The 12,712-nt window shown below is 24.7% G+C and overlaps 2 protein-coding genes across 2 annotated transcripts; one reads left to right on the top strand and one right to left on the bottom strand.

Moving 5' to 3' along the window:
• Positions 1-6,492: 6,492 nt before the first annotated feature.
• On the bottom strand, positions 6,493-8,395 carry LOC129981985 (UPF0184 protein-like). Its single transcript, XM_056093060.1, has 2 exons — positions 8,168-8,395; positions 6,493-6,739 (listed from the first exon to the last, which is right to left on the bottom strand). Exons 1-2 carry the CDS (start codon positions 8,265-8,267, stop codon positions 6,582-6,584), a joined length of 258 nt encoding a protein of 85 aa, XP_055949035.1. The 5' UTR covers positions 8,268-8,395; the 3' UTR covers positions 6,493-6,581.
• Positions 8,396-8,794: 399 nt separating this feature from the next.
• Positions 8,795-11,413, top strand: LOC129980505 (E3 ubiquitin-protein ligase RNF14-like). The gene has a single exon (XM_056090836.1). It carries the CDS (start codon positions 9,038-9,040, stop codon positions 10,532-10,534), a length of 1,497 nt encoding a protein of 498 aa, XP_055946811.1. The 5' UTR covers positions 8,795-9,037; the 3' UTR covers positions 10,535-11,413.
• Positions 11,414-12,712: the final 1,299 nt, after the last annotated feature.

The following is a 12,712-nucleotide window of genomic DNA, read 5'->3' as shown; positions in this document are numbered from 1 at the left end:
TCTGGGTCCAATCTTATTCAAGCAGTTTATAGATTAAAAACTGCTGATGTTTAAAATTCTGCTGATGTTAAGATTTACAGGACTCTTAACTTTTAAAAATGTAAAAAGTAGAAATTTTTTAGAAAACTAGAGATTAAACAAATGCTTAACTTAGTAAATAATATAATCATTTAAGACTTCCAATGAAGTATTATAGCATTTGACTTTTCAGATTATGAGTATTTTTGGAATAACACCAGTTAGCTACAAAGAAAAGATAACATGCAGTAACATGATTCCTAAATAACTTAACATCATATTGTTAAGATTTTGATTAATTGCAAATTGAAATGACTATCCAGAAATGCTGTAATGGCATAATATATAAGTAAACTATTCTGCTTAGGTCTTTAGGCAGGCTCCATTCCAGATGTAGCTAAGCAATGTTAAGAATAATGTCAGAGGTCAATTGGATACTTCTTCATATAAGAATATAGTATATGCTTCCTATGCTTTTAGGAAAGATAGAAAAATAAAATTTGGGAGTCGAGTGATAGGAAAATATTGAATGCGTTATATTAAAGTATTTTAAATATAATCATTTCTTTATTTTAATCATAATTATTTTTTTAAGGTTCTAATGTAGATTTGGGCATCCCTTCAATTGGCGACAAATTTCAGCGATGAAGCACTACTTCTGATTTCCAAAATGTTTTGTTTTTCTTTGAAGTTACTGTTGGGTTATCAACTGATAATCCCCTTCGCACCGATCTTGGCGTCAAAAAAATTGCCAAAAAATCAAGGGGCACCCAATTGTAAACTTTTACCTTTTTTTTAATTTAAAAAGAAACTTGCAAATTTATTTATCTATTTGAATTTTAATTTGCCTTAGGTGTAATAAGATTACCATACTTTTTGAATAAGATAGTTTATAGAAAGTAGCCAAATTAATTTAATTATAAATTCTAGAAAACAAAATACATATGGCCATTGAACTTTCAGATTAATAATATTATATTATTCTAGAACTTTAGTATTCATGTTTTTCATTCAACAGCTCTTGTCACATTATATGTTAATTTAAGATTTTAAGGTCCTAAATATTTTTCATTATTTACTAATGATAGACTAAAGTGATGATATTCATTGCATCAACAAATATTTGACAATTTTTTTTTAATTAATGATTTAATATTCCCTGAATTGCATGGTATTACTAACAGCCAATAATAAAACATCACACCATTAAGATTCAGTTCTATAGTTACTAGAACAGTTATCATGCAACTGGATAAAATATACATTAATGAAATTTTAAGAGGAAGTAAAAACTTTTCAAATATCACTAGATTTGTGGAAAAAATTCTGTTTTGAGACCAAGAATTTTAAGGATGAAATATTGCTTCAAAAAATGGCTTAATATTAAACTACATTTTCTACATTGTTTATACATCATTTGCAAAATCTAATTAATAAGGGGGAAAAGAGCATTCAAAATTGCAATATACATTTTTTTTTTTTACCATTGAGAGTTTTTGCCTTTTATCAGAAAACCTCAAAAATATTTAAATAAAATATTTTAATTAAAAACTTTTTAAATAAGATAATGAACCATAAATTAATAATTAAGCTGAAAATTAATTCATAATTAAGCTGAACTGTATATTTTTAAATGCAATTTTTTACTTAAAACTCTTATTAATTAAAAAAAATTATATTTTAACCATATTTTGTTTTTTTAATACTATTAATTATCATATCAATATAAATGTCAAATATATAAGAACTTCTATCAGAAAATGCTACTAGAGTTTCTTAACTAAATTGAAATCCATTTCTTTTTCTTTTTTTCATATTTTACCTTTTAATGCTTTAATTAAAGATATCAATCATTAAAGTATAGAAAGAAAAAAAATTTATATGCAGTTTTTATGATATTGTCAAACAGAAACATTGGCTATTTCACATAAGTTTATTATGAAGGCATAAAAATAGAATATAATGATGTTAAATTGAATAACAAACAATGTAATGAAAAATTCATTTTTATATCTAAGCACAGATATGAATTTAAATGAATAAAAGATATATTTTGGACAAAAAAATGCAAAAAATTAAGTTTTATAGTTGTATCTCATGTTACAGAAAATCATTGAAATGCCAACTTTTTTCGCACTTATTAAACTGTAAATTTCTTCATATTGAGTTTTTACTATAAGTAATGATCATGTCTCACCTACTACAATCACAACCATTCATTTTTGTCCTGGTTGATATCCAGCCCATGTCCCATTCTATAAAAAGGAAATTGTAATTTCCTCATGAAACAGTACTAGATGAGTGAATTGATTGACTTTTCTGTGAGTTGTTGTCTATAAAAGCCATCCAGTAGAACAATCTATGGCTTATTGGGAATGCACTACATATATAGTGCATTTGTAAATAAATTGCCTCATCATTTTTTATTCAGATGCTCAATATTTTATTCAATTCATCAGTTCCACCCATATTAATGAGATTTGATTGTTCTAAAGCATCTTTTTATTTTATGAATAAGATTATCTTTTAATTAATAAGATTGAAAGAAATAGTGTGTTGTTATATTCATGAAACATTCTACTAATTCATCACATTGAACAAATACCCCTGCCAATTATAAAATAAATCATTCTTTATTTGGCATAATCAACAGATGAATTTCCCTTTTGCAAGAAATACAAGGGGTTTTCATTTCTTTTCCCACTTAGTGAAAATTCATAAACTTAACAAATTATACAAAAACATTTTTTTGTTTTATTAGTAATATTATCTTTCTTTACTATGTATAATAATTTTCAAACATTTCGAATGATTTTTTAAAATTTTTTATAGGAACTTTTATTTTATGTGTAATACAAAATGTCAAAAAGTTTTTTTTTTTTTTTTTTTTTTTTTTAATTTAAGGTAAAAAAAATGTGATCTCTATAAAAAAATATTCAAGCTTTATTTCAGCTCTATGCATCCTTTTTTTCAAATCAATGCAAATGAAATATTATTTTAGAAAGAATTTTTGATCTGCCATTCATAATTGGTAAAACCGGTTTACCTACGAATGGCTGATAAAATGTGGTGTGTGGTGGACATTCTTTTATTATTTAAAAAAAATTGTTAATTGAACTTAAAATTCTAAAACTGCAGATGTTTATTGATTTGCATAAGAATTTTTTTAATTCAAATATCAATCTGGACACAAATTGTAGCAAAATTTAGTATGGCAATAACTGTATAGTGAACTAAGATGAAGTTTAATTTTATGAATAAAAAGACTGTATAGACTTCATTATATTCATATAACTGTATAAAAGACTTCATTATATTCATGTAAAATTAAATTTTAGAAATATAAATAACATTCTTGAATATTCATTACTAATATTTTGTTTTTTTCAGTGATTTAAAATATGTTGGTCTTTAAATAAACATTTGTTACTTTTAGCAGTAGAGTCCTTTGAAAGATCTAGTAATTTATTGTGTTAGTGGTTAAAGCATTAAAAAAAAAAATTAAATAAATATGTGCAAACAATTATGCCAAATGAAATTTTAATATATATATATATAAATGAATTATTTTCAAACTTGGAGAATTAAGTCTTACACAGTACTATGACACTTACTATTTAAAAGTGAAAATTTTGTTTTAAAATTAATTAAAAAAAAAAATTATATAATTTTTACTTATACCCTTCACATTGATAAAAGCATGCACAATTTGATGAAACAATAACATCAACTTGAATTTCTTAATAAAAATTTAAAAAAAACATTGCTACAAATTGTGCTTAAAATTAATTTTAAAAAGTTGTTACTTGCGATAAAAAATAGTACAAAAATGAAATTATAATCAATGAAAAGTTTTAAAAATCTCTTTTAATCATAATTATAGAAGAAAAATGTTAAAATCCAGATAAGTTTTTTAATTAATTGAAAATCTAATTAAAATTTTGAAAAACTGTTTCTTAGTAATTTATTTATAAAGAAGTAATTATAGGTCAAATTTTGAAGCTCTAGATCCATAGACTACTTTGAAAACTGTTGCATTTTGCATGCTATCATCATTTTGTAATTTGCCTGTTTTTTGCATCACAAAATTTACATAAAGTATAACTAATTAAAAAATATTATCCTATTAAAAGTTGCTAATTATAATTTAGTAGTTCTAAAAGAGATTACACCCAATATATGCAGGAAATTTATGCAGAACTCAAAATATAGATCACCACACCTGTCAGTCAGAATACAGACATACATTCAACATTATACTACAAAATATAGAAGAAATATTTAAGCTCTCAATCCTCAATAATAATATTGCTTTATAGAAAGTATTTTAATACTATACAGAATATATAATATCAAAATTTTCAAACAATTAAATATTATATAAACAAAATCAGAAATTATTGCATCTGAAAGAACTGTTTTCATAAGAGGTGTAATTATACTATCTCCACTTTAGAGTCTTGCAATATTTAAGAATAATCAAACATAATTTGCAGTTTATTGAAATGACGTATAACTGAAGATATTGTACTTTTAGGGAATAATTTATTAAAAATTATTTTGATATGTTGACTCACTATAATTTATTGAAGAATTAATAATGGCCATCTATATAAATACATTAAATCAGTAATACAAATAAGTTTTACAAGACTCTATAATTTTAAAAATATGACAAAAAAATTACTTGCAAAACTACATACATCAATATTATAATATTAGTCTATATGTAAGACAATCAACTTATTTGTGGTTTTTCTGATTGATTTAACAAATTTTCATGTGCTTTATATTAAATCAGAAAGTCAATAGTGAATAAGGTTACAACTAAGTATATTTAAATTAAGTTAAAGTTCTTTCCAGCCATCCATTTATTCTAATTTAAAAATTAAATCTCAATCTGAAAACATGTTATAAAAGGAATAAATTTCAGAAAAAAATTATTTATAAATTGACGAGTTAAAAAAAGCACAGACTGAAAAATAAATGCATCAATTATCTTTTTATGTACATTCATAAATCTTTAATTCCAAAAAACATTTAATTGAAGAAAAATTACAATTCAATATTTTTAACAAAAAGTTTAACAACAACAAAAAATGGAAACTTATAAAGCTTTATTAGCTTATGTCTTTATTTTTAAACTGTCACACAAATTCCTAATTTTAGACAGATTTTAGTCATTTAAAAACTTGTAGAAAATAAAATGACAATAGAAATTGAAATGAAAAATTTCTTAAAATAGTAATTACAATATGATTAAATTTTAAAAAAAATTAAGATTTCAAAACTGAATGTATATATATATATCATTATTTTAGACATAATTTACAAGGTTATAAAAATTATTGCAAAAAATACAACAAAAAACAATTATATAATCAAAATCTTTACAAGACATTAATACATAATATTTCTTAAAATATACTACTAAAAACAATATTTTCCAAATTCCATTCCCTGGAAAGAAAATATATAATTTACCAAACAAAAATAAAAATGCTGGCAAATTATAAAAAAATCTTGGAATGTAACAAGTGTTTAACTGAAATAAAGTAATTCCCAGTAGTCTTATAATACTCGGAGATAAAGTCCCATAGTTTTGAGTTTTCAAAAACATTTAATGCTACACTTAGAATTTTGCATACAACTGAAAACTACAAAATATAACTATATATAACTTATATATATTGTAGCAGTTGCATTACTCTTATCTTCTCTTTTGGATACTAGATGGTGATACCTGATTAGGCCATCCCATAGTGCATTGCGATTGTAATTAGAATGAGATGCGATGCTGAACTGTGAAGCTGCGCGCGTGAATGTCTTGTCTTTGTATTTGTTTAGTGTGTGAATGTGATTATTAAAAGAAATGTTCCTAAAAACATTCGTACTGTTGCTTCCTGCATGGATCATAATAATCTACATACCACCACAATATATATTTAAATTCAGTAAAAAAACTGAAAATTAAAAAGAAAAATTTCCTAAAAATGTTACAATATTAATTACTGAAATTTTAAACATTTCAGTATACTCTCCCTAATATATACAGCACTGTTTTTATTCTATATTTTGAGAGGAAATGACATTTTTAAATAATATGCCATGACCTGAAAAATTCTTGATGAAACGAGATAACATACAATAATTACAAATAAAGATGTATTAAATAAAAATAATTTTCAAAACCATTTCATGGCAAAAATGCTTACAACCAATTTTTAATAAAGAAAATTAAAATTAATTTGATTCTTTGAAAAAATTATATTTCAGATCTTAATCTTCAAACTAATTCCCAATAAAAACAGTAAGGGGTAGATAACATCAGCTTATGAATTTTTTACAAAAGCAGATAATTTTCAATTCAATATATCACAACTTTTGTTAGTTTATTAGCATATGAAACAGTTCTTTTTTTTTTATTAAAATAAAGTAACACAAAGATTTTGTAGTAACAGACAATTTAAAAAAAAATTACAGACATCCTTGGTTAAATAAATAAAATATAATAATCTTGGATATGAATTTCTGCATAGAATTACAGCTGCAACACAGATCTTCTAAGAAGCACCAGAATTTGCATCTTTTAATTCAGATCTAATCTGTCGACTTTCTTCCAATAATTTAAACAATTCTTCATGAAGACTATCATTTTTCTTTTCTAAAGCATCCAAGCATTTGTTGATTTTATCAAATTCTTGGTCTAGCTCTAAATAATCTGCATAAAAAGAACAGAATTTCAATACAAAAGCACGGAATCAAGCCAGATAATATACATTATGATAAACATACTGAAATTTTGTTTAAATTTTTACTATACTCATTTCAAATAAAAATGCATTTTCAAAATCTAATTAATTTTCATTTTCATTAATAAAAATTTAAAAGTTAAATGAAATTCAAAATAAACCATGAATTATTATAGATTTTAAAAAATTTGAATTTTATAGAGATTTTGTAAGGATTAATATTTATATTCTGCTTTACCATAACACCATTCTTCATCAATAAGAATATAAAAAAAGAAAGCTCAATAGGCAAAATAAGAAAATGAGTTAAATACATATAAATAAATTGAAAAAAAAAAAAAAAACGAATCAAATCAACAGTTTCTGAATCTAGTACAAGTGAGGGCAAGTGATTTATAAAATTATGAGGTAGGTTTGGTGTGACTGTATTAATTTTTATCTAAGGACACATTAGTAAAGTTGTTAACTTAAACTATTATATCAATAAAGAAAACAATATTATTTGCAATATATTGTTTCAATTAAAATAATTAATTAAAAAAATTAATATTTAACATTTTTCACGTAATGCAATTGATCCAATAATTATCTGCAAATGAAAATGCCATCTAATACATAATGCAGAAAATTTTTTTACTCAAGTAGGAAAAAAATAACAATAAAATGTTTTGGATTGGTTTTTGAATAATAATTCAAAATTGAATATCTAATATAAAAAAATATTCTCTTGTTTTTTTTCTTTTCTAATTTTCTCAATTTCAAAAAATATTTCAAATTCTGATTGAATTAACAGGAATTTTTAAAAAGCACCTGAAAAAATAAAATAAAAAATATAATAAAAATGAAAAATTTACAAACTAATATTCTTTAGGGAAAAAAATATTTTTAGGAAAAACATTTTGTGAAATCTTCTGGTCATTTACTAATAAAATTTTAACAGTAACACACAGCAAGAAATTAATTAAAAATCTTCTCAATTCTTACATAAGTCCAAGCTACAATATAAGAATGTAAAGTGTTAAATGACAATAAACTTTTGTATTAAGTGTCCATCATAGTTTCAGTAATTTAATTTTCACATAGTTATTTTGTAATTTATTACATAAAATAACTTATATTAGGAAACCCACGGATTGATTTTCTGTTCAAAATACATTTCATATTCATAATTTGATATTTAATAAATTGAAATATATTTTTAAAAAGCTAAATTTATCACGGAAATCTTGTTTATAATTAAGAAAACGAATTACTTAAAGACCCATAATAAAGAATGTCACTTTGAGTACTTAAAACTGAATTTTGAAAAAATCCCATTTTTTTCCCCCAATGATTAAATTTAAAGGAAACATAAAGAATAGCTTTAAAGTTCGCTCTGTTGCAATTGAAATTTGCACCTTCAATATCTGCATCTTGTGAATTTATATCTTCAATCGGCGGTAGAGATTGTTCGCTGTTTTCCTCTGGTGGTTCACCTAGTTTCTTAGTAGCTGTCATTGTTCTAATATTCAAGTAATTGGATATTATTATTGTTCTTATAAATTTGTCACGGGATTTTATTTGATATTTGATCGCATATTTACTTTCAGTTAAAGCGAAAGTGAACTCTTGTTTGTAATTTCATAAAAAAAGAAGTCACAGTGATTGTTATATAATGAAAAAAAAAATTCTAATTATATAGCGAAATCCATTGTTTTAAATAATCAAAAAATGATTTTTTTGTATATCTATATTTTTTTTTAATAAATCGATTCTCTGCTGTAGATTTACAAAATGCTAGCTTAGAAATAAAGAGTAGTCCTAGTACGACAGCGTTTCAATTTGAATCAAAACTTTTAACAACATAATTAAAGAATTGGTATTTTGCTTTGAGATCTTTAGAACTAAGAAATATATTTAGACCTATGAAATACTATTAATTTATTTTCAAGCCACTAATTTATTAAAATTTAATGCAGTAAGTACTGTATTAATGATCATAAAATGAAAAGATGTGAAGTAAATTTAATGATGAAATAGCAGACCAAGATAAAAATATGAATGCGAAGGAGTGATGCGAGGATTGCGCGTGAAATAATTTTTGACATTTGTTTTGAAGAAATAAATATTTCATTTTTAAAAAGCATGTAATTTTTTTAGATTGTAATTTTGAAGCAAGTTAGTTTTCCTTTTCCATTTCTTTTGACAAATCGTTTAAAAATATAAGCAAAGCTGGGTTTTTCGTTTATTTTTTTAAAAAATTTACTGCAATTAATTTTATCAAAAAGATGGATAACCTGGAATCGCAAGAAATGGAATTATTAGCCTTACAAAACATATACGAAGAAAGGGATTTTAAAATAGATGAAATGAATCCTCCCAGTGGTAAATTTGCGGCCCAGGTTCGACTCCCTCGGTCTTTTTTGATACGCTATAGGTCTTCTCAAGGCAGTTTGGATTCTCAAGATAATGAAGTGCATACTGAAGAGAGTTTTCAAATAGAACATTTACCTCCTATTAATATATGTTTCCGTTTCCCAGAAACTTATCCATTGCAAACATGTCCAGCTTTTCTATTGTCATGTAATTGGTTAACTCTGAAACAGTTGTCAGATTTGTGTAGACATCTAGAATCAGTTTGGGATTCGAATCGAGATGCAATTCTGTTTACCTGGTTTCAGTTCCTTCAAGATGAGACATTAGAATTTTTAAAAATAAATGACAGCCTTGATATAACTGAACTGTTGAAATTCAAAATACAAGATAATTTTCGGACTAGAGTGCCATCAAATAATGAAAGTTGTGAGGATTCTGGTGCTACTGCTACTAAGGATTGCAGTTTACAAGATATGAAAACTATATCTGAATTACTGAATCTTAAACCTTCTATATCAGGAGGTTGTAATTCTATAGATGCACGTGCATTTAATATGTTAAATGGGAAAAATTTAATACAGTTATTAAAAGATCATAATGAAAAAAAGAAAGAGGAAGTTTTTAGAACTTCTACACATGTTTGTAATATTTGTTTCCTTGAAAAAGAAGGATCCGAGTTCATAGCATTTAGACCTTGTAAGCATTCATTTTGTATAGAATGTGTAAAACTATATTTTGAAGGGCAAATTGATGAAGGAAATGTTAACTCTTTACATTGCCCTGATGGTGAATGTGATTCTCAAGCAGATGGGTCAGTAGTTCGACAGGTTGTAAGTAAAGAACTCTATGAAAAATACGATACAATTCTACTTTCTCGCACACTGGAAGACATGCCTGATGTTACAGTTTGTCCTCGTCGATTATGTCAATGTCCTGTGCTTCTTGATAGTTCTGGTCGAATGGGAACTTGCGCTGCATGCAGTTTTGTTTTTTGTGCTCTGTGCAAAATGGCATACCATGGTGTTGCCCCGTGTGTGTTTAAAAAAGTAGAAAAGCTGTCTCTTTATCAAGAATACACAAAGGGTAATTCTACTGTCAAGAAGGCGATAGAGAAACGTTATGGAAAACGCTTTATAAAGGCAATGGTTGAAGATACTTTATGTGAGAATTGGAAGAGTTCTCATACTAAAAACTGCCCTCATTGTAAAGCATCTATACAAAAAATTGATGGTTGTAATGAAATGATGTGCTCTAAATGTGGAACCTATTTTTGTTATCAATGCGAGGTGGAGCTAAAGGATCCATATGAACACTTTAGAAATTGTTTAGTATCTAATGTGGATGTGGAACGTACTGAATTTGATTATGTTTTTGAACCAGAAGAGTTTCGGAATGTTAATTTTCGATAAATTCATTGTGCTCAGGAATTTTATTACATATATCGCAGATTATTTTAACTTTGTTATTTAGTCTGTAAATTTTAATATTCATCTATATCTGTTTGCAAGACCTTCCAATTCATAATTTATATAAATATAGGGAAAAAATAAGGTTATATAAAGTTTTCATAGATTATTGGGTAAGTTTTCAAGCATTCTAAGAGGCTTTACTGATAGCAATAATTCTTCTAGTTCAATATTAAATTACAAATATACATAGTGACAATATCAATGACTTCAAATTGTTTAATATTAATTTTGTCTCTAAAAACTCTGATGTTTTGTTTGTTGAATTTAAAACCTGAAAGAATATATCTCAATTACTTTATTTTTAATGATTTCTTAAAAATATGAAGCTACTTTTCAGAACTTTCATATATCCTTTTTCTATTTTCAGTTTTTCATCAAAGGAATTCTTTGTGTGTGTTTGTGCGTTTACTATGTTGGTTATATAAAAGGAAAGATTGTCCATCATTTTGTGATTATCATCTGTTTAATATTTTAGATAAAAATTTGTTTTCATTCCTTTTCAATAGTAATCACATTTTTAGTACTTGTGTTTTATCATCATGATGTTAAACAGGGACAGAAATCGTCCACAAATACCTATTTTATTATTATTATTATTGCTTTCATATAAATTATTATATGAAATATTATTTATATGAAATACCAATATTATTTCATATAAATAATATTGGTATTTATGATATTTTTCTTTTGTTAAATCAAGATTAATATAATAAATATATACTCAATTATGACTGAAATGTTATCTTTTAAACATGAAAGAAATGTTTCTTGTGTGATAAAAAATGCGTATGTTGATATTTAAGAATGATTGCAATCTCTTTTATTTAAGAATGATTGCAAGACTGTTTTTAAAAGTCTGTGATTAATATTTTTAATAAATGTTGTTTGATATTTCAAATCATTAATTTCAATAAAATTTTTGATTTAAATACTAGCCTTATCTTCAATAATAAGACCTGATATCAGACACCTACTATTTTAATATTTAAATATTGTCTTTAAAATTTTTAATTATTAAATTAATTCTTTTCTTTCTAATATTAAATTTAGACTTAAAATTATTTTAACATAATGGTAATTAGTATTTAATAGTATACTTGATCATAAAAGGAACATATTTGTTTTCTTTAAAAATGTAGAAGAATGTTCTGCATGTTTCTGAAATGTGCTTTTGAGCTACTTGTGTATTAAATGTATGCCAGTGAGTAATTGGCAAAATTTTTTTGCCATATGTACTGATCTGGAAATGACAATCAATTTTTAAGATTTGAAATATTACGTATGAAGATTTCTTGCTTTTTAATGAAAATTTATGATATGGTTTAGGCAGCAACATTGTAAAATTCTTATTGAATTCAATTTTTGTATACTATGTGATAGTTACATTTTATTTACAAGAATTTTTTTTTCTTTCTTTTCTTTAATGTTCGGGTAATTTAAAAATTTTATTTTCTGTTATAATATTATTATTAATGCTTAGTTGACACATTATTGTTTATACATTATTATCAATTGTATATACAAAGAGCTCCTTTGAATATAGCTGAAATTAAGAAAATTTAACATCTGACAAAGGTTTCTTTCTTTTCTTTTTTTTTTTGTAAAAGTTTCTTTTTCTCCCCTTTTTTTAGATGGTTTGTTTCTGAATTGATTAGTCATTTCTATATTAAATATTTTTCTTTTGAAATACATAACGTGCATATATCATCAATGTGTCATTTTATTCATAAGCTAAATAAATTGTATATCACAAAGTTAATGTTTAGGATGGGATTTTTACATTCATCTAAATTTCTAGCATTATGTAAAAAAAAAGCTTGTTAAATTAACTATATGATAAATTCCTTAATTAGGAGCAGTAATAAATTATCAATTTTCATTATGCGACTTCAGTTTGTGAAAAAATTGACTTATATATAAGAAGAATTTAAGTTTTCCGAATTCTCTTTGATTGAATGATTGAAATGGAATTTTTTGGCAACAGAGGCCGTTATCCCTTAATTCCAAAAGAGTTCATTCAATAAATGTTAAAAAACTTCAGAGATTGGAGAAGAATCCGGAGATACTGCTTATTTGAAACAGCTTTTTGAATAAACGTTTTTTAAGAAAAGCAAG

The sequence above is a fragment of the Argiope bruennichi genome, chromosome 8 (genome assembly GCF_947563725.1).
Source record: "Argiope bruennichi chromosome 8, qqArgBrue1.1, whole genome shotgun sequence".
Classification (NCBI taxonomy): Eukaryota; Metazoa; Arthropoda; class Arachnida; order Araneae; family Araneidae; genus Argiope; species Argiope bruennichi.
This window is presented reverse-complemented; position numbering and strand designations above follow the sequence as displayed.